Source organism: Corvus kubaryi, unplaced genomic scaffold, assembly GCF_017639235.1.
Source record: "Corvus kubaryi isolate FWS band 111438036 unplaced genomic scaffold, C.kubaryi_AGA036_p1.0 split1-37296, whole genome shotgun sequence".
In the NCBI taxonomy this organism is placed as follows: Eukaryota; Metazoa; Chordata; class Aves; order Passeriformes; family Corvidae; genus Corvus; species Corvus kubaryi.
Genome location: NW_024582075.1, coordinates 12,306,332 through 12,328,481, shown reverse-complemented (window position 1 = coordinate 12,328,481; position 22,150 = coordinate 12,306,332). Strand labels below are relative to the sequence as shown.

Genomic DNA, 22,150 nt, shown 5'->3' with positions numbered 1-22,150 from the left:
TATTAATGAATGTCTCATGAATATTCAGCTACATGTTGACTCTTACTTCAGAGGAACAAGGGAACTAAAATCTGGGCCCCTATTCCTGCAGCTAAACCTCCTCATGCTGTAATTTATTGTGAATAATAGCGACTAAATTTGTAACACTCTTGTTCCTCTAAGGGTGTGAGTGGAGGATTGCTATGAGCTGTATTAAAAAACAAAACAAAACAAAACCCCCTCAACAATGAAAACACATAGTACTTTTAAGTCTATTTTAACTAGAACTACACTCTTGTATTTTAACATCCGCGCAGATTTTTTGCTGAAATAACAGTTGCTACTGATGGCTACCCGTGTTCTGAAATGCAGACTATCTATTTGGTAGTTACCTTCCCCTTCTAGTCAAACATGATACAGCATGGACGGGCAACTGCATGTGTTATAAACACACATGAATGTATCAAAACACTCTGACTACTGTTTTCCCTCCTACTCAATACCTTTTGCAGACTCCCCTTGACTTTTATTTCTCATTTTTCTGTATTCTAAATTGAAATCTCTTGACCATTACCTGTTCCAGCAACACCACACACAGAACATCACTGATGTAGAAGACTTCTAAGTGGGATTAATCAAGCGATTGTTTGCCTGACTTATTTGTCATTTCATTCTTTCTCAAATTTTTTTTTTTATTTAAAGAACTGCTCTTCCATGGCCAAGATATGAATGCCCACTAGATACCGTTTCAGGGCCAGAACACACTTCTTAAGCCAATTCTATCACTTCCTTTTCAAACTGAGCAGAACTGCTTCAATTCTGTACATCCTCTAAAAGTTAGAAGGGAGCACCTTGACATGTAATAACAGGCACCTGGGAAGCCAACAGAAGCAGCTGGAGCACATATTTTAATAAGCAGCTCTTAAAAATTCAATAAAGTGAGTTGTAATTGGGTACAGAGACAAATTGTCTGAGCAAATTAAGAAAAATACTTTTCAGTGTGTTATATGCAAAATTATTTGTAAGACTACACTAGACATGCACTTGAACAAGCAGATTCTTACATATCCAGTCAAATTATCTCAGAATATATACAGCATTTACTGTGCTTTTCTTTTGGATAAAATTAATGTCAGCTTTCTGTCCTCAAATCTGAGCCAATGGGGAAACAAAATACGGTTAGCCCTGAAATAGCTGCGGTAATTCAATCCCTGCACTCTCCTTATTTTCTTGATGACAAAGAAAAACTCCCAACTGGCAAGGCCACCTGCACTGATTACTCCTCCATCCACACCCACGGACTAGGAAAATGAGCCAATGATCATTAACCTTAATTTCTTCTTACATAAACCTCAGTTGCTTTTTTTTTCCTTTAGGTTTGCTTCTCTCAAAATTCCCTTGAGACTAAAAAGGGGGGGTGGGAGGGAAGAGGAGGGAAAAGTCATAACTGGGGAAAAAAATGAAGAGAATTGAAAAGAACTCAGTGATTTTTTTCTTCTGTTTCACAGCTGGCTTATTGTAACTCTGCAGCACTCAGATAAAGGGATTTTGAGGCACTATCATCTCTTTTGATAGCAACTTCACTCCCTCCCCAGTCTCTCTCTCTCCATGCAATAAGGTAAATGCTAATGTGTGGGTTTTCTGGGGTTTTTTCAGATTTTTAGTTTTTTCCCTGGAGATATTCCTGGGTAAAGACAGTTGGCAAAAACAAAGATGGGTCTGGACGGCAGGAATGCAGGTGTGGCCCAATGTCAGGACGAAAGGGCCAAGCACAACTGGGTGGGATATTTCCAGTGTAACAACTTCAAAATACAGTAGAGAATGCATCACCCCTCCTGGTCATCCACATTTTGTTACTGCCAAGTGGAATAAATTTTCGTTCAAGCTGTGTGGGACTAGCTCCCACTGGTATTACATCACTTTCTAATGGATAAGACAGTCAGTTGGACCATCTGAAGAATGCTTTTTAAAATACATATTAAAAAAATACATATTAATAGATAATAAAATAATCATGCTGTAGAAATAATAGTTTGTATAGCACAAATGTGTGTACTGAAAACAGACACCCTGTTATCTTGTAAAGTATCTGGGCAAAGCTAACTAGATCATAATCAACACTTTCAAAGGAATTACACATCTGTGAAATTAATACCTTATCAATTCAGTGATGTATGCTTGGCCGTATCCCCTGTTGAAGTTATATTTTTCCTGCAAATAATTTTAAAATCTTTATACAGCTAAATAAAAGCAAAACATAAAAGGTTTTAGTTTTTTCATTAGGATTACTTAACTATAAAGCAAATAAATGTCCAAAGAACATAACAAAAGTGTGACTGTATTACCTTCAAATACATTACAACAAGCTGTTTGTCGCCTACCAAATACATATAGCAGGGCTTCTTTGGAGATCAGGAGGCAGACAGTAACTTTGATCACGCAGACATTCCTCATTATTTCAGACCTCAAATCAAGTAGCAACAGTCAGGGGAAGAAAGGGGTGAGAGACATGGGGCTGCTGGGGAGGAGAAGGGAAGCACACTGCAATTTTGTCCTAGGTTCAGCATCCTAATTTAAGCAAAAACAGGCTGTTGGCGTCTGTGCTTCCCTGCAGCCCCCTCCCCTTCCCCATGCTTTCCAGCCTCCTGGTTCACTAAAAATGACAAGCACATTTCTAGGCTCTGCTTTTTTATCAAGCTGACAAAGGTCAACAATACTAGCCAGAAGAGTGTTGAAGTATTCAGTGCCACAGGTCATCCTAATAGATACTGGAGGGACTCATTGCAACACCACTGTAAGCCAAGACAGCATGATTTTTAAGAGGCAGCACTTTGCACGTTCACAGTCTAGTTAATTTAATACAACACTGGCCTCTTGTTTGCAAAATAGCATTGGCACATTTCAGAGGTGGTATCTTTCTGTGGGTGACAGTAAGGTGACTGAATTCAGGCATGTTAACAGATGCACCTTTTTATGCTCTGTTAAACCATGTCACAGACTACAGCCCCTAAGCGCATTTCTTTATTTATGCTGCAGCCAGCTGAGCTAATTATCAGAGACAGACCTGATTCTAGTTCTATGAAGTCCAGTGGTTGTGTGTGTGTATAAGGAGGCTGGGAGGGAAAATAGAATGGGGGGGAGTGGGAAAGTGTGAAAGCAGTTTCTAAAACACATGGAATTGAAGTCTTCATGTAATTGGTGCTATGAAGGTGGGGGGGAGATGTATTAACAGCTTGATGATATAATAATATTTGGGTTCAAACGAACTGTGTTTCCTACAACCATCTTTTTTTTTCTCCTTTCATCAGTTATGTTTAGCTTCAAACAGCTACAAAATAAACAATACAAAACCCCTCTCCAGTACTCAGAGTGGAAGATGCTACCTCAAAAAAAAAAAAAAGGTAAACAAAAGTGCTTATTACATCTCACCTACAATTCTGGTCTGTTTTATCATTTTTTATCATTTGTGGGCACAGTAACACCCACTTACAGCTCTCCTTTCACTAAATATTTCAATACACCAATCATTTGCCACAAGTCTTTATGCCACAGTTGTATTTTACCAGTAGAAGCAGCTACCTCCTTTCAAAAAATACAAAATTCTTAGCCAATTTGGCTGGGTTTTCTACTAAATGAATGTTTTTGCTTGCATGACTTCATCCTGTACTACAATTTTCATTTAAAAAGTTCGTGGTACTCCACAGAAAAGATGGGAAAAAGAACTTGATGGTGACAATTCTTTTTTCTCTTTCCCACATATGACTAAGTGACCTTAACTAAAAAATTAAATCATTTGTCATATGAGCAACAGTTTTTTGTTGTTTGGGTTTTTTGGTTGGGTTTTTTGTTGTTGTTGTTGTTGTTGTTGTTGTTTTATTACAGCATACAATTTAGCTAATAACTGGTTGGGGCCAATCTTTAACAAGTCACATATTTCCATTGTCCCTTCACCCCCTGCTTATGCTTTTACCACATCCTAACAAAAACATGACCAGAACTGGTGAAAAACATACGGTTCCAACTAATGAATCACATACTTTCCCGCAAGTGCAGTAAGTACTACCAGCTGTGACAGTCTTGCTTTGGCAGTGGAACCAGTGCAGAACAAGGCAGACACATCTGAAACCAGCTGTACTGAAAAACCACAAGCAATTTAAGTCCGTCTGCCTTCTCAGGGGCTTCTTTGTCTCTGTCTATGTCTCTGCTCTGTCCCTAAAACTTGCCAGCCATGTTGTTTTGACAGAGTTCAGAGTTTCAGAAGTTTCAAGGGGGGGAAAAATCCGCTGATTCAGGAAACTGTGTTTCAAGAAAATGATAAGGAGGTCTTTGTCAAACTAGCCCAACTCAGGAAATTTAAAGAGACAGAGTATGCATCTACGCATTTGCTCTGCTTGTACTACAGCTTACAGCACAGAAAAAGACAAGTGTATACTTAAAACACATGATGTCCATAAATTTGTATTTGTACTTAAAAGCACAGAATTCTCTGCACAAATGTAGAGGGATATGGGGAAGAATGCTGCTTGAGATCTTGAGATTTTATCAGATTAAGTCTGGGAAAGTCACAAAACTCACAAATTACTTAATTAATCTCTGATTGCATACATCACCCCAACAGGAAAACCAGTAACAGCTATACCCCAGCACACTGCCTTATGTGCTGTAAATGCCACATACTTTACTGAATACTTTCCAACGGTGTTCAGAGATTTTTACAAGTTTTGAGGGGGATAATTGTTTGATTCTTATATGTCAAAGCCCAAGTAAGAAAATTAACATAAACCTACTGTACCTGACTGAGAGAGGTTGTAGAAAAACATTAATCAATGTTAAAAAAAAAAATTAAGAAATCACAATTGGCTTAGAGTAGCTTTCCTTTACATAAGTAGAAATGTTGTGACATTCAAGTCTGGTGTTCCCAGCCTGTTCAGGATTAAAAGCAAGTCCTGAACATGACATTGAGAAGCCTGCTTCTCCCCTATCACTTTCAACAAAAACCCAATTCATGTTTCCATCCCTGCAGAAATGCAATATATAAATCCTAATAATCTTTAAAATTTCAAGCACCTTGTCGAGGACTGGTATTTCTTTATCTTGCAGCTCGCATAGGTATGCATTTTAGAAAGTATTCATAGAGCAAAGGATGAAACTTTTTACAGGAATAGATTTTACATTAAAAACAAATTTTTCAGAATTTAAAAGAAAAATTTAGATTAAGTAATTGTCTCGTGATGGATTTCTGAAAATACTGCAATTAGTACATTACACATCTGTTGCAGGATTTTCCAGCAGCCAGAGACATCCCCCCTTTAATACATATTGGGCAGCACATAAGAAAGGCCAAAACCCACAGGAGTCTGTTTACCTGTAGTGACTGGTTTTTGTACAGAGCCTACATGTGCACACAAGCGCTGTGAACATGTTTAGCAGCTTTCAGGCTTTTGTTTCACACTGGGGATGGTCGCATTTCCCCCAGGCAGTAAAGCCATTAAGTGAGCTATTCAGAGACTCCCTATCAAGAGCAAACAACACTTCAGTGCAGCATGACATTATATATTTTGTATACACATACTTTGTAGGAAAACTATTTTAAGTATAGTTTAACACACAAATACACGGACTGTGATCTCTCCCTACGCAATGCACCTGTGATGTCATGCTGGCACACTAAGAGTAATGCATGCACTGCACGGCGAATTATACAGACCCACTTCAGTAATCAGGAAGGTAAACAGCTAAAAAGAATTTCAGCTCACAGCACTTAGAAGTGATGAAAAACTACTCAAGTCAGCCGCAACATACCAAACAGCTTCATGATTTTAAGAACCATTCAGACTGTTCATTCCTAGATGAGCCACGTATTCAACAAGGAAGCATGACCTTACTCCATTTTCAGAGGGTAAACAAATCCCCTTCATGGTATTTGTATTTATCCCTTTCTGATATATGTATATCAGCTTGTGAATCTATTTGTAGTCAAGTTTCCTATACCAAATATAATCCTGATGCTGTTCTTTACTTTATGACTGAAGCTCTCACCAGCAGTGGAATGGGGAAGAGTGATCAAAGGATGCTGAAACTCACCTCCATCCTGTCCTTCTTGATAAGATAGACTGAAGACAGCTCAGCCTTATGCCCTTCAAAGAGCTGCACTGGATGGTCTGGGGTACTAAGGGGTGGTTTTGGGTGGGATAGGTATAGCAGGTTATGAAAAGAACAGACAAATTCTTTAAGGTATCTTGTGTATTAGCCTAACATCAGCCCTGCAGCAGCAGCAATCAATTCTGCATCCTTTTAGTAAACATAAGCTAAAAGGAAATTACAAACTTGAGCTCTTTACACAGTTAAAAATCACCTTTTTTTAACTCTAGGGCAGAAGGTGGTTTTGTTTTAATGATTTACTGGTTTACCTCAAATTAAAAACTAATAAAATTTATTTCCTCTTAAAATGGAAAAGGTCTTCAGCAGGTCTTTGGAGAGTCCAAAGAAGAATAGTCATAACAATAATAAGCTGCTATCACTGAATTAGCTCTACTATTTACATTACATTCTAATGCAAGCATTATTTTTCTGTGAGCACAAAAATGACATTCATCCATTTTTTAAAATTCAACAGAAAACAAAATCAGTCAAGCAGCAATGAAAGAGCTGGGAGAGGACAATTAGAGATATCTGGCATCAACATAGGAGGAATACCTTTTGCATGGTGTCTTATAATTTTATGTACAATTATGCAGCTGATTCTAAATCCCTACTACAGTTTACTACAATTAGAACTGACTAAGCATATGATTCACCTTTTCAGTTAATATTTTGACTTCCATTTTTTATGAAATTTATATTTTATGGAAATTAAAATCAATATAATTTTTTTCAAAAAATTACAGTACAACGTGCAGTACCCTATATGTCAGCTCACCTCACTATAATTTCCTGAAAAGAGCAAAATGTATTCATGCACACTTCCCTGAACAAAAAACTGAATCTCAGTTTGTCCTATTTCAATTCATGGTTGCTTATCAATTCAATTTTTTACATTCAGATGCTTAAAAAAAAATTACAGGGGAGGAACTTCTGAGAAGAACTAAACTGAAGAATCAATATTTTTTCTTGAGAAAAAAGTTTTGAATCATTAATCCAATCAACTATGAATCAAACACAATATCATGTGACTTAGTCATTTGCAAAATTAATCCTGTGATTTCCAGAGATGGTTGGACTGCTTGAAGTGAAATTCATATTAAAATCACCAACCAATCTACCTTTAGGTTTACCTTGAGTTTCTTTGGAAATAATTATCCTTCTATCCCAGAGGAGTGAGCATCCAAGGCAGTAGAGGATGCTTTGAGGCTATCTCTTCTTCAATATGACCCAGACATACAGTGCTCTGGACATGTTAGTTGGGCAATAGGCAGCTCAAAAAGAGGCATGTAAACAGCAGCCATAGAATGCTGTGAATCTACAATTTGGATTTTTGGTTTTTTTTTAATGTTTATATGTATATACTTTGATTGTTCCTTCACAGTTATATGAAAAAAAACCCAAAGATTTTTCTTCCTAACTATATATGTGCAACTCTACAGGTTTTCAGGAAGAAATGTGTGCTTTTGCCCAAGAACACAACTAGGTAACATATATACGCCATTAGTTTTGGGAGGTGGGTGTTTTTGATTTGGGTTGGGTTGGGTTTTTGGGTTTTTTTCAGTTGGTTTGTTTGGGTATTTTAGAATCATAGACTAATTTAGATTGGAAGGAAACTCTGGAGGTTATGTGGTCCAAGTCTGTCCTAAAAGCTGGGATCTTTTTCAGCAGCTCGCTCAGCATCTTTTCTGGTTGAATTTTCCTAGAAATAATTTTGTAATGGTTTTACTTTTTTCTTAATTTTGAAATTACACCAATAGCAGAATGTTTTACCTAAATTTTTAAGAATTACAATCTACAGTAAGAAAAATAAACATGGGTTTTGAAAAATTTGTCCATGAAGAGATGGCATAGGCAGAATCAGAGACCGGGAGCTTGCAGTTCAATCCACTGTTACCTAACCTGTGCTGCCTTTTAAACAGACTTCATCTTCAACTCAGTCTTACCTGCTCAGCAAAATAACCTTATGCACCTTTCCAAGTAAGGAATGTATGTACAAAACATTGTGTGGGCTAATACTAAAGTTTTTATCACCTCAGAAGGGAATCTTTATTACCATACTGCGACGAGTTCCTGCACAGTTTTTAATCTAAGTTAGAATTTTCCCATATTTTGTCCAAAACTCTCTCCTAAATCAAAAGTATATATAAACATCTTCTGTACTTTCCTAGTTTCTTGACATTTAGAATGCTTAAAAAAGCATACCTTGCCCTTAGAAAAGCCCTTCCAGTTTTTCTTTAGGATCACCTCATTATAATTCTGCCAAAATATCTTTTACCATGTCTTTACTTCTAACCAAAATTCTTATCCCACCTTTTCAAAAGGAAGAGTAAAGTATTTGAGTACCTGTGCAGAGAAGGTTTAACAGATAATTTATATTTTAGATGAGTACCATTGGTGTTTTATTACAAATTAGTTTCTTTCACTTCCTGTTTAAGCTCCAAAATCATCTTATTCAAAGCAGGCATTGCTGCAGATGTGAGTTGTGCTAGTATGTAATGGGGACAGCAAAGGAAATATTTTCCTGAAATATCTAACCAGCCCTAGTAATACCCACAATTTACTTACACACAGTCTACATAAACAGTTATGCTGGATTTAGCTCGTGTTTAGAACCACTTGATAAAAACTATTACCAATGTGGTTTACATAAATTACATGTAGTCTGCTCCATATGGAAACCATATTTTAGCAGCAACCAGTGTTTAATAATGAACACTCTACCCTGCTCTCACACAGGCTGGCTCTTTCTCGCCTCTCTCTGGCTGTGCAGTTCCTGTGATTTAATAAGATATTTAGCTCATGAAACAGGCAATATTCACACTGCAGTTAAAAAGGGATTAATTTTATCCCATGCCGTACTGGTAACAAGATGACTGGCCTCTTTGGAATTTAGTGCACTAAATTATCCTCATCTATAAGCTTTTTCAAGCATAGTCTGATAACAACAATTCACTGCATGAACATCATTATTTATCTAAGTTATTAATGACTTTTAATTGTTTACTTTATGATAAGTCTCTTTGCTTTAGCTCCTGTCATATAAAATTAATTAACCAACTGGTCACAAAGAAATACAATCACAAAGTGGTCTAATATTTTATCATAACTTTGTGTACCTCTGTAACATTTCAATATTATTGTTTAAAAATTATGGCATCTTCTACATTTCATTAGACGTGATATAAGGTATACATTAAGCAGAAAACATGGGGGACTATATACTAATGATAGGCATAAATTCCTTCCCACAGATTTCAAACTTACTTAGATTTCCCTACTAAGTTAAGGCAAAAGAGACTATTTTTCAATCAGGTCTGTAAAATTTTAGGCTGAAATTCTGTTCCTTTTGAAGTTCATGGCAATTTTGTTCTTTTGCTGTGCCCAGATTTAACCCTCAAGTTTATAAAGTGTTTAATATATCAGTTAGCAGGAAGAAAAGGCAAGTTCTAACAAAAGCACTTCCAGAAAAATAAAAACTATTACAGCAAGACCAGGCCTGCCCCATTCTTCTGTTCTTTATTTAAATCTCTAAGATATAAGGAAAAAGCTTAAAGATTTTACCTTAATAAGCTAGTCAGAGAACTGTAATGAAAACCATGAACTAAGAAAAACAAATCTAAAAAGGAAATTTAAAAAAAAAAATGCTATTACAAGGTAATGCTTACCAACTTAGATGAGATCTTAGAAAATCAGAATGAATTTTATAGAAAATTACAATATTGCTGAAGTTTTAAACTTAGTCTTTCCATGTATAAATACCTGCATCATAATTCCTACCTATGACATAATTTCATACAACTCAGAAAGCCTATATTAAGGATACAATTTTTCTTAGTTCACATACAATGTAAACTTCCAAACATCTGGTGAACTTCAAGGCAGAGCTTTCCATCTCCCCAGAGAGTTATCAGTTGGACTATAATGTTATCAGCTTTCGCACACTTCTCAGTGAGATGCAATCTTCTTGCCTGAGAACATGAGGGAGAGCCAGGAATTCCTGTTCCAATTCCAAATTTGTGGACTCTCTAAGATTTCTGGTAAGTCAAGAATTCCCAGCTGCCTCACTCTCACAGACTCCAGAAATGGAGATATTTTTATGCCTACTTTCCTGACCAACAAGGATTAATTACTGAATTACTGACCACTATATAAATACTTAAATAAAATTATTTGAATGGTAGGGCTTACTTCACACTGCTTGGACACAGACACCTTAACATGAAGTGGAAAGTTTTGAAGTATAAATGACAGCCGACACTGAGATATGACCAATACCTCTCCTAGGCATAGATGGAGTGATGCTCTTTATGAAAACAAAGCAGATGTTCAGTTGCCCAAACATTACAGTAGTGCCTTAGTAGTTTATAGTACCATAATTCAGAGACAGCAGTTCTCTCCAGATCAACTGATGCATCAAAACCAGATCCCATTAATTCAGTATGAACAGTTACCTGCCATCAGGTACACAGAATACTTTGATGTGTTCTCCAAAGGTCGGGCCACCAGAGTTGCTTGGCCACCTCCTGAAGACCGAGCTGTTTCACAAATCTAATGAGCTACCGGAGAATACCTAGAGGGTGTAGAATCCAGGTACTACTCAAAACCTGCCTTTTGACACGACTTTTATGTAGCAAAGAGCAACAGCTTACCCAAACACTGTCTGTGTCATCAGCCTCATGTTTCAAGGGCCATTAAGAAATCTGCATCCCAACAAGACAGAAGGGAGTTGGTAAATACCAACAGCAGCATTTATTGTGAAAAATATAGGGACAAATGGCAAGAAAAGTGCTGACAACTTGAAAACAACGAAATTATTCTTTAAGGGCACTTTTCACAATTTCTTACAGAAGAATATGTTTTTTTAAATGAGAAATCTCATGAACAGGATAAAGTATTATATCAAAAAATTAAAATTAGACAGTATGCACCACTCAATTTTGAAAATGCTGCAAAGACAAACACAATTTACAGATCGAGAATTCAAGGCATACAAATTGGAATTTGGAAGTAATTAACCAAAGTCCCATTAAGACAGTTCAAGTTTCATAGATTTAGAAAAATCAGAAATCAGTGAGAGAGAACAGCCAGACACCAAATGATACTGTTCATTCTTATAGATCCTTTTACTAGACAAATTTCTTTTATACACAGGTGATAAAAAGACATATAAACAGTATTGCAATGGGTTTATAATCCTAATATAACAAGTAGTGAATGATCCTCACACTATATAAACATCTACAAGTTATCTGTACCTAAAGTTAAACTGCTCTAAATTCTTTGGTTGAGAAAATGAAAGCACCCATCCTGTGAATTTTCTAAGAAGTTCTCATCCCAAAACTTCACAAACTTTTGGGTCCTGTTTTACTGATGCTTTGAATCCAGCTATTCATAATATTCTGAGATTCCTGATATTCAGGTGCGAGTACACAGAAAGCTACTTAGTATGGGTAGTTTACATGGACAGTTCAGGCAAATGTCTCAAAAACTATTTAGTGTTCCAGATGAAAACCTCATGACTGATTCTGTTTCATTAAAACAGGTGTAATCACTGATAGTGATTACTTATCTTTCAGATACCAATCCAAATTCTTGGAGAACCTTGCAGGTTCTATTCACAGAGAATACACACCTCATATCAATAAACAGTCATATTTTTCCTTGTATAGCCATCACAAAATTCTGAATAAAATCATGTGTTGTTTTCATAGATAATTATATACAGTTTGGGTCAGATCTATTTAACACAGAAAAACTGGCAGACCTCTAACTTATTGTGCAAGTCGGTTACTACTGGCACAAAATTTAAGTATGCTCATACTCTTCTAACTTCTATTTTCAGTGTTCTGCTACTAATTACTAATGTCAAAACCAGAACAAAAGCTCACTGCTTGGCTCATTGACTTCTGCACACAGATGTCAAACACACAGAGTTCATTAATGATTTCAAGGTGATGAAAACCAAAGAGATGGCCAAAACTGTGCTGTTGATTATTGGTTCTTTTCAGATTAGCATGCTCATGACTGGAGAAAGTACCGTTAAAACCCAAAACTTAATTTGGCATGCATTCCAATTAATTTTAAACTTACATACAGTATGAAGGAAACATCCAGGAGAGTCTAGAATAGTCAGGGATGTCAAAAGCCTTGAATATAAACCTGTTTTGATGAATTGCATGGCACCAAATGGTTACCGTAAAATAAAGTCTGGTACTCAAGATAGATAGAAATAATGTGTTCTTTATGTGTAATCTTCTAAAACAGAAGATATAGACATCTATTTATTTCTGTTCAAAATGTCTCATTTGGTCAATTTTTAAAAATTGTAAAGGGGCAACAATGAGTAGTTATCTTTGTGAGAGAAGTAAAACTAGGATAGGAGAGAACTTAAAATGTGCATAAGCATTTACTGAACATTACAGAGCGGACAACTACAATGATGACCTCCCCTTTTAATCAACAATGGTGTGTTACATTAGAAAACTGTATTTTAATGAAATGTCAAGTCTGCAGATTTAAGTCCATTCTAACTCTAGTACTTAGTCACTCTACTGTAATACAATTCTTCCAAGCCAATAAAATAGTAATTGCTACATTCCAATTTCTACATAATCATTAACATTTGCCTAGAAAATGGGGTAAATGTACAGTTGTTTTATGTAGTTCTGAACTGGACTGTTTTTGCAGAAGCTGAGATTAGTTGTTAGGGTAACAGAAATGTGAAAATTTTAATATGAACTCGAGCCATAAGAGGAGGATCCACCACAGGCTTTCAATCCTGCTTCTACAGGAATTTTTTCAGTCTCTCCTAGCCAGATTTGCAAGCAACATGTGCTGTTGTGAAGTGTTTTCTCCTCATATTATAATGCAGAAGGTCCACAGAAACAGCACAGGAAAGCAGATACGCACTGATGTCAAACTCACAATTAAAATGGGGTGGGATAGTTTTCATATCCAGCACCCTTCAGTTCCACAAATCTGTGGCAGTACATGAAAGGAGAGCAGGTAAATCACTTACAGATGTATGAGGCTGTTCCCTTTACAGTACCTCCTAAAATTATTCTGTTCAATACTGAACAGTCTAATCCTCAAAAGCACAGAAGCATTAGAAATTACCAAGAATTAATTGTTACCTATTACTCTGGAAGAAGTGTGGGACCTCAGAAGGCAGCTACCTAAACTATGGCTCATGTATGCTTGCATATTATGAAGGGCATTTTCGGAAATTCTCCATATTACTCTCCTGATTCACATTCCCTGACCTACTTTTTACTTGACTAGAGTAAAGCTACTGCAGCTGCATTCCCACCAGCTACACAAAGTCCACTGGCAGACAGCAGCCATTTTCTGATCTTGCTTTGTTTTTACCCCATATTATTTGTTGATATTCCTACCATTAACAGATTTATTCACAGGTGTCACTGCAGAACTCAGGAGTTACAAGCACCGTAACATCTGCAATCCCATTTTACCTATGATAAATACAAAGTCGGTAACTTCTGTGTTTCAGCTAGGCTGCCTGGTTACCTACAAATCATAACCATGTCCAGCACCTCCAGGTAGGATCAACCCCATTCTATATGCACTTCACAGATGGCTTTTAGGACAATTTATCTCTCTGGCAAGCTTTCAAAAACTACTGAACAATTCATACATAGTTGCTCTGACTTTTCAGGAAGGGTCAGTAGTACAGGTGGTCTATTCACATGCACTAATCCCAACGTGTCCCACAGGCACTGTCCTTCCTCACTTTGCAGAGACCGTCTGCTCAGTGCACGTGCAGTAGGCCTGGCATTTCTTGGAAGCATGAGACTCACTGAGCATGTGCTGCAGAGAATGTGAAGACATTTTTATGTCCAGGAAATCCTAGGCAAAATACAATAGGCATAGTTACACACCACATCAGCCTTTCAACAAGGTAATCAGAAATCAGCTCGCTCTACTGATGGATTATTTGTCCTCATGATGAGAATTATGTAGAATAAACAGGACTAGTTACAATAACTGAGTGGTTACCCACATGATAATGATACCTTTGTTCTATTGAAAAGCACCTCCTTGGGAGATCTTTTCCATGTGAAATAATCCAGTGCTACATTTTCTGGTAATTGTAACAACCTGAAAAGCAATTTTAAATATTTCTAAACATCCTTGTTAATTCTTAGCATATTAAAAAATATTTTCAGATAAGCAAAATTCTAAAACATTTAAGGAAATACTACTACATGTTTTAATCTGTGTGGTATTTGAATGCCATTTACTGCTGTACTGTCAGCATTCTGTTCTATAGAAAATACCCTGTAAATCAAAATAAATATTTTTAAATTGCAGCCTTTTATAAAAAACACACTGCTATTCTGTAATTATTTTTCTCCCCCACAAACAGAAAGAGATTCAACACAGATACTTACAAATTAACTTTTGAACACGCCAATAACCATAACTGTAATTATTTCCTCTGTCAATGTCTCTGGCTGGGTAGTAGGAAGAGATGCATTCTTTCCCATCCCACACTGTACGAAAAACTCCTTCATCAATCCCTCCTTCATGCTGTGCTGAAGTTCATTTGGGGAATTCAGTACATCTAGAGAGTGGCTACATGGAGGCCAATGACACCTCAGCCATAAAAAGCAGTGAACCTCTATATGCTTGAAGACATATACATATATATATATATGTATATGTCTTCCCCCACAACTTCCTTTACCAGGCTATTCTTTACCTGTTCTACTCAGATGGGCTGAGGCTAGAACATCAGGATGTATATGGTTCCAGAAAACTATCCATAAATACTGCCTTGAACACTGAACCTTAGATCTTAGAAAGTGATGGAATTAGGAAATCCACCCATATTGTAAAAACACCAGCTACAATCTAAACCTTTGTCTAACATGCATAAAATTAATACCTGTACACCCAATTGCATTCAGCCTCATAGCAACATCCTGCTTCTTTTTTTAAGCACAGCGATACTTCTTAGTAAAATTCAAAGATGTCGAGAAAGAAAAAAAAGAGAACTTGCCCATATTTGCCAAGTATTCTCCCACCATAAGCAAACACTAAAGGCAACATGTTGCTTAGCAACATCTAGAATTTGGCTTAAACCTGCTTATCACAGTTAAGATTAATCTTAATTGTTTCATAAGCCAAAATAAACACTGATACCCACTCAGAGCACTGTTTTCATGCTTTGTTAGCAGAAGTGCATTGATCATTTCTACATTGTATGACACTCTTAGCATGGCAGTTTTAACTTTTCTGTTCAGCTTCTCTAGTCATTTCTACAAAACAAGTTTTGATTGAAAGCAAGTGGGCACACAGACAAGGACATCAGACCTATGCACAGAAATATGTGAATCTGAAATTTGAAGAGATTAGTCATCATTGTTCAGACACTTATATACCAAAATGAAAGAGAGCAAGCTGTTCATAAATAAATTCTGTTAGAAGTTACTAGTGATGACAATTATAAGAAAATATTATGGTTTAGGAATGTTTCCTACTATCTCCTCAGGTGTTTAAAGAGGAAAGAAAAGGGAGTAGATTCCATTATGGTCCTAAGACCTCTTGTAAAAACATTTATTGAAGTGAGAACCCAGTAATTGGAATAAACACTTTGAAATTAGGCAATCAGCATGACTGAAATGTTTTCTTAACATTTCCTCCCATTTCTAAGCCATTCCTTAGCTGTCTTGATGCTTCTGAAACAAAACCAAGATGCCTCTTCAATTCTCAGTAGTGGAAATAAACTGAAGCTATTACAGCTCTGCTAAATACTATGCCTCTCTGCATAAACATCACTTCCGTCATCACTTCAGTGATGGGTGCACTGCTGGGCAAGGGGTAGAAAGAAAACTGTACCATTATTATTCTTTAATCTGGTAGTAGCACACAAGGCAGTAAAACCTCACAGATCCTACCCGAAGAGAACCCTGGCCTCATATTGAGAAATACTGCATGAGCACAAAGGAAGTACAGTCTCTGGTCCCAGCTAGAAAGAGAGAAAACCTCAGTAAGGAGCAAAACAAGGAGATATTATAAGTCTTCAGGAACATAGGCAGCACTACCGTGCTGAATACTGTTTGCTCTCTTGTGCTGTTTGCCTAGATCAGGCTTACTTTGATTTTTTTTCTTTTAAATTTGTTGGGGTTTTTGCCATAAAACAGTGGCCAACAGGGTAACAAATAATGGTACAGCAATGGAAAGAAAAATGACATCACATAAGAAAGAAGCAAGGATGGCATAAAAGTGAGTGGGAGACAAGGAGATCAATTAAAAGAAAAAAAAGTGAGAGGGAAAAATGAGCACAGGAAATCTGAGATAATAACACCATTCTGGATAACCAGTAAGAGAGTTAAAAAAGCATCTCCATTTCACTGCAGAAACACAGAGGGATGTCATGGGCAGGGAAATCTGCAGTCCACTATCTTCATGGCTGAAAGCAGGCACCTCCAGATAAAAACTGTTCCAAGTCTTTGGATATGGAGCCATGTCTTCTTCCTCATCCTCCATTGTTCAGAAATACAAACGTATCCTACTAAGTTCTCTGGAGAGATGTTTACATGAAATTATTCTTCCTCACCCAGTCAAATATATATTTAACTTGGGATTTACAGGGGTTTCATTTGCTAGTTTCTACCATAAAGAGTAACACTGAAATAATTTCTTTTCCTAGAAATGTAAGGATTAGGATCATATGTCATGAGGTAAACAGTCATTGAAAACAAATGGGTTGTAAGAGCACTTCACAGCATCATTAGTAACACTTCAGTAGAACTATGGACCAGAAGAAAAGTTGTAAGAAATGCTTCTACTAAATAGTGTAAATGTTATTTATGAACTGTCCAAGCACCACAGTAATTCTCAGGGAGGATCATGTCCCTCGATATTTCATATTTCAAAATTCTCTTTAAAAAACTAGATGTGTATATATTAGATTTTTATTAAAAAATTACTCAAAATGCTTCTGAACATTCTCTCTGCTTGTGTCTCCTTTGTGTTTACTTTCTGAGGACTGTTTTCTGCCATGAAGGTTTACAGAAAAAAGAAACTGAACGTTAAGTGGCAGCTTTCTAGGAACAACTTCCAAGAATGTAGGAATCTACAAAGAGCCATTGCAGGACAAATATTAGGTCATGGAGAAATGTGATCGTATACAGGTTATTAAGTTTATAAAGTATAGCTTCTCTGTGCATACCATGAGATGCCTTTTTCACACAAGTCTGTTTAAGTTTCCCTATTTACACAGTCTAGATACATCACAAAGAATATTCCTATGATTTCAGCTAAAAAAGTACTGAAGAGAAAAGAATAAACTATGTAAAAAGAGTAATGCCCTTTATCCCAAAGAGTCACAGAATCATGGAATTGTTAGGACTTCTGGAGATCACCTAGTCTGACCCCCTTGCCAAGGGTAACCTAGAGAAGGTGACACAGGAATGTGTCCAAGTGGGTTTTGAATGCCTCCAGAGGGGGAGACTCCACGATCTCCCCAAGCACCCTGTTCACTCTGCCACCCTCAATGCAAAGAAGTTCTGCCTCATGTTATGGTGGAACTTCTTGTCCTTTAGTTTATGGCCATGGCCATACAAAGTCTCTTCTTTGGGCAGCACTGAAGTCTGGCACTCTCCTCCTAACACCCACCTTTGAGACATTTGTATGTATTGATGAGATCCCCTCTCAGTCTTCTCCAGACTAAACAGGCCCAGCTCCCATGGTCTCTCCTCATAAGAGAGATGCTCCAGACCCCTGATCATCCTTGTGGCCCTCCACTGGACCCTCTCCAGTAACTCCTTGTCTCTCTTGTGCTGAGGAGCCCAGAACTGCACACAGCACTCCAGGTGTGGCCTCACTAGGGCCGAGTAGAGGGGGAGGATCACCTCCCTCGCCCTGCTGGCCACACTCTTCCCAATGCACCCCAGGATGACATTGGCCCTCCTGGCCACAAGGGCACTGCCAGCCCATGGACAGCTTGTGATCCACCCAGAGTCCCAGGTCCTTCTCCACAGGGCTGCTCTGTAGGAGGTCAGCCCCAGCCTGTGCTGGCACTTGGGGCTGCTCCTCCCCAGGTGCAGGACCTGACACTTGCCCTTGTTGAGCCTCATCAGGTTTCTCTCTGCCCAACCCTCCAGCTGACCCAGGTCCCACAGAATGGCAGCAGAGCCTTCAGGTGGGTCAGCCACTCCCCCCAGTTTAGTGATATCATGACACTTTTTGCAATTGCTGTACATATTCATAACACTGAAATGCTGATACATCTTGCTAAGACTGTGTAATTTCCTCTAATGGACACAGAGGATCACTGTAAATTTTTAGAGGACTCTGATCTGTCCACAGTACTACTAAATTTTTTTGGATTTTACTGGTCTTTGAAAGCTGAGTAGTTCGGGCCAATAGAGTTACCATAAGAATGAGGACACTTATATTTACAGAAAACAGACAACATCTTGGTTAATTTAAATATCTCCTGGCAAAATGAACTCCTGCCATGATTTCAAACAGTAGTCTCCAGAAGGACTATTTATTGAGAGACTTGAACCTAGTTTCCAGATCTCAGCATTCTTGTTCAGGTAAAGGTCCCATTGTTTCAATTTTTACAGGGTTTGTAATAGAGCTTCAGGATTTGCCTTATTAATTTAGACCTGAAAACTGTCTTTACCCTTCAGATAGCCTGTGTAGTTGTACTGCAAATCAGACTGGAATACAAAGTGTGTAATGACATCAAAACTGGAAGACTGTCTTAAATCCAAAGCAGAAATTATAGGCATGGATTAGTTGCAAAAAAGGGAGTTTATTTTTCAACGACTTTTAAAGGAGTAAATAAGATATTAATGGGGCATCTCCTTTGAATTACGTGAAGAATATGGATCCACAGTGTATACGTCCCTGGCAAAGACCCCTGTAGATTTGGCCATTGCTCAAATGTTTAGGCTTTTCATGCAAAATACTGTTATAAATTCTGTAAAGAGTGTTTTCAGAGCTTTGCCTTCTAGGCTGTGTAACCAAGGCTTTTTTTATGATTGAACTCCTGAACTGCTTGCTTGCCTGTCTGCTTCACAGTAAAAAAAATTAAAATCTATGTATGTGTTCTTAACTCTATTCTAGTCTCTCAAATGTTCTTAAGCCATAAAAGTAGTTTTCAAATAGTAGTCCCATTCCAAGAACTCTCAAGGACCTCTGAAACTAATAGATGACAGATGATTAATTTCTCTTTTTTATTTAAAAATTAAGTTTAAATTCTGAGTTTAAAGTTAGGTTTAAAATCATATGGTCTAAGCAAATCAATTCTGTAGAGAAACATTTGTGTGTAAGTTTTGAAACCTAGTAACTCCTAGTAACTCTTTTGTTGTCATTTTGATATAATCAAGATTTGACACCAAATCTTTGACACCAAAGTTAGAGATCAAAAGAAGTAAAAAAAAAAGGTTTAAAAAGATGGTGTTACTTAATAATGCTAGCTGGACAGAAAGACTATTAACGACAAAGAATTAACAGGAAAAAGCATAGCAAGTGAAGGCTACCCAATTTGGTTTTGTCCTTCCTCCTTCACATAAAATTTTTATACTTCCTTTCACTGGCATTTTCCATACATGAAAATACATACCTGGTATGTAGCATGCTCCTATTGTCAGAGGTCTGCTGTTAAACAATTTCTCCCATGCATTGCATGAATACACATTTGCTCAAAATTATTATGCCTACAAATAGACAGTAAATACAAAGTCCTGATTTTATGTATTTCTGTAGAACTTCCTGCTACCTTACTATACAAATCTGGACAAACCAGAAATCTGTAGAAAACGCACTCATACAGAAGTGTTTCCTAGCCATATTCAGAAAAAAACAATCACAGAAACTCATTCTTTTTCATTGTTTTTTTCTCCTTTTATGAATTCCTTTTTTTGTCCCTTGTTTTATGATTTTCTTAGACATGAATTGCTTGACTCCTTGTATTTCAACATAAGTCTTGAAGACTTCTGGCAAATTTTGGAAAATATAACAAAAAACTTAATCTTCTTTATAATTCTATCAAAGTTGAAATGTTTCCTTATATCCTCTCTCATTTCCCCACACCCACCAGATTTTATAAGATGTTATACACAGTTTCATGATAGCATTGCATTACTATCCTGTTTAATATAGTATTCAAAAAGAAAGAAAAAAAAAACCTCACAAAACAAGGGAAAGCCTTTTGAAACTTTTACGTTTCTAGCCTCTAATTAAAATTGAATCACTTAGTCTGTGAGCTTAGTAGTGTTCTCAGTTCTCTGGGAGATTATAACTGGTAGCTTATTAGACTGTTTTTCACGTTAATTTACTGAAAAGGGTGATATATTTATAACACAGCTTGTAATGCTATAAAATGGCTCATCAATCTGTTTTATTCATGTAAAGTCCACATAAGGCCACTGGTCTGTTACTGGCAATAAACCTTTGGTGCATTTTCAAAAGACCTGCATATTACATAGTGATTTATGGACCCTGTCCTAACACCATACTAACAGGGAAAGGCATAACCTGGTCGACAGTACTGAAAAGCATAAGTACATCATGTGACTATGACATACTCAAAGAGAAGAATACCTTGTTCTTAGATATAACACGGGTTTCAGAAGACCTGGCAACATCCAGTGCACTACCATTTTTATATTTGCATCACTGCTCTTCCAGAAAAATTAAATATAGTACCTGTTCCCTTTATCTCTATGTTGTGATACTTGAGTTATATGCTGTTCTTATCGCATCGCCTATCATAGCCACCTTGTGAATCTATATCACCACAAAGAAATTTTTTATCTGACAATAATTTACATCTCTGAATACTACATCACACTCAATATTTTGTCCTTGAATAATAAAAACACCCATAGGTTTTAAAATATTTTTTCTTCAACTTGAGCACAGGTTGAAAATAGAAAAATTAAATTATTCTGTAGCCTCAAAAATTACAAATAATTTTATCTCCTGTTTTTTGTTACAGGGAAAACAGATTTTTTAAAATGTTAGTTTTCAATATGGAAAAATAAATTTAATAACAATAGTATTAGAGAGGGCATAAGGAATAGAAAAGGCACCAGTTTAACTATGCTCTTCATAACAAATAGAAACAGCTTAAAGATGGGAAAGCACGGCTTCCGCTTCAATATTAATCATCTTCCTGGAGATCGGAAGTAATTTGGTATAAAAAAACTCTTAAAAATTTCCTTTAAGATTGGTTGCTTTTCCGAATGCCACATAAAGCATTGAAATGACATAGTCTGCAAGACAACTAATTTTAGACATTTCATTTGTACCCTTCTCTCAAAAGTCTGGGCAATTAGATAATTTTCAGTCAATTTCAAACTGTTTGCAATGCCTTTCTTTGCAGTTACTGAGAGAAAAAAAGGAAACTAATTATAAATGGGAAGTATAAACATGCAAAAACCACTAAAAAAAGCACAAAGGAAATAATAACAAAAGAAGAAAACTATTTTCTGCCAATATATTTTCATTACTGCACTAGCTAGGGTTTGATAGACCAATGAAATATTTCCGATGATGATGACGCCCTATGTCTCTCTGAAGCAAGGGGGATTTTTGTGCATAAGTAACATATTTTTTGAACGAAGAGCCATACTAATATGGTAATATGCTTACAGAATGTTAGCTAGCATTTCCCAGAATCTGGGGGGATTTCAGTAAAGTGTTAAACATTATAAGAATTTTCAAAACTCACAAGTTTCAAAAGTTATTTTGTTTAGCACAACTTTAAAAAGCTGTAGTATGCTGTGATCCTTAAGCAGCTTCTATTACCAATCTGCCTCATCTTTTTCCAACAGCACAAAACTACTCTAACTTGGTGATATAGTGCTTCCACATCACACAATATGGTTAAGTGACAGACTTCAGCAGAAACATAGATAGATTTAGGTAGTTTATTGTTTATAATACAAAGCAGAATGAATCTCTATTCAGATCAACACTCTTCCTTGGAAAGATACATACAATATGGAATGCACTTTCAAGTTAAAATAATGACTAAATAACA

The 22,150-nt window shown here is 36.7% G+C and overlaps 1 protein-coding gene across 11 annotated transcripts in view; it reads right to left on the bottom strand.

Annotated features, from left to right (window-relative positions):
* The window catches only part of BNC2 (basonuclin 2), a 349,594-nt gene that overhangs the window by 172,748 nt on the left and 154,696 nt on the right, over positions 1-22,150 (bottom strand). Inside the window, exon 1 of one of the 11 annotated variants that reach the window (XM_042053944.1) lies at positions 2,325-2,529. The exons of the other annotated variants lie outside the window; for them this stretch is intronic. Within the exon in view, the coding sequence (XP_041909878.1) occupies positions 2,325-2,369 (45 nt within the window). The 5' untranslated portion in view covers positions 2,370-2,529. Of the gene's footprint in view, positions 1-2,324; positions 2,530-22,150 lie in introns of those variants that run through there. 11 annotated transcript variants of the gene reach the window in all.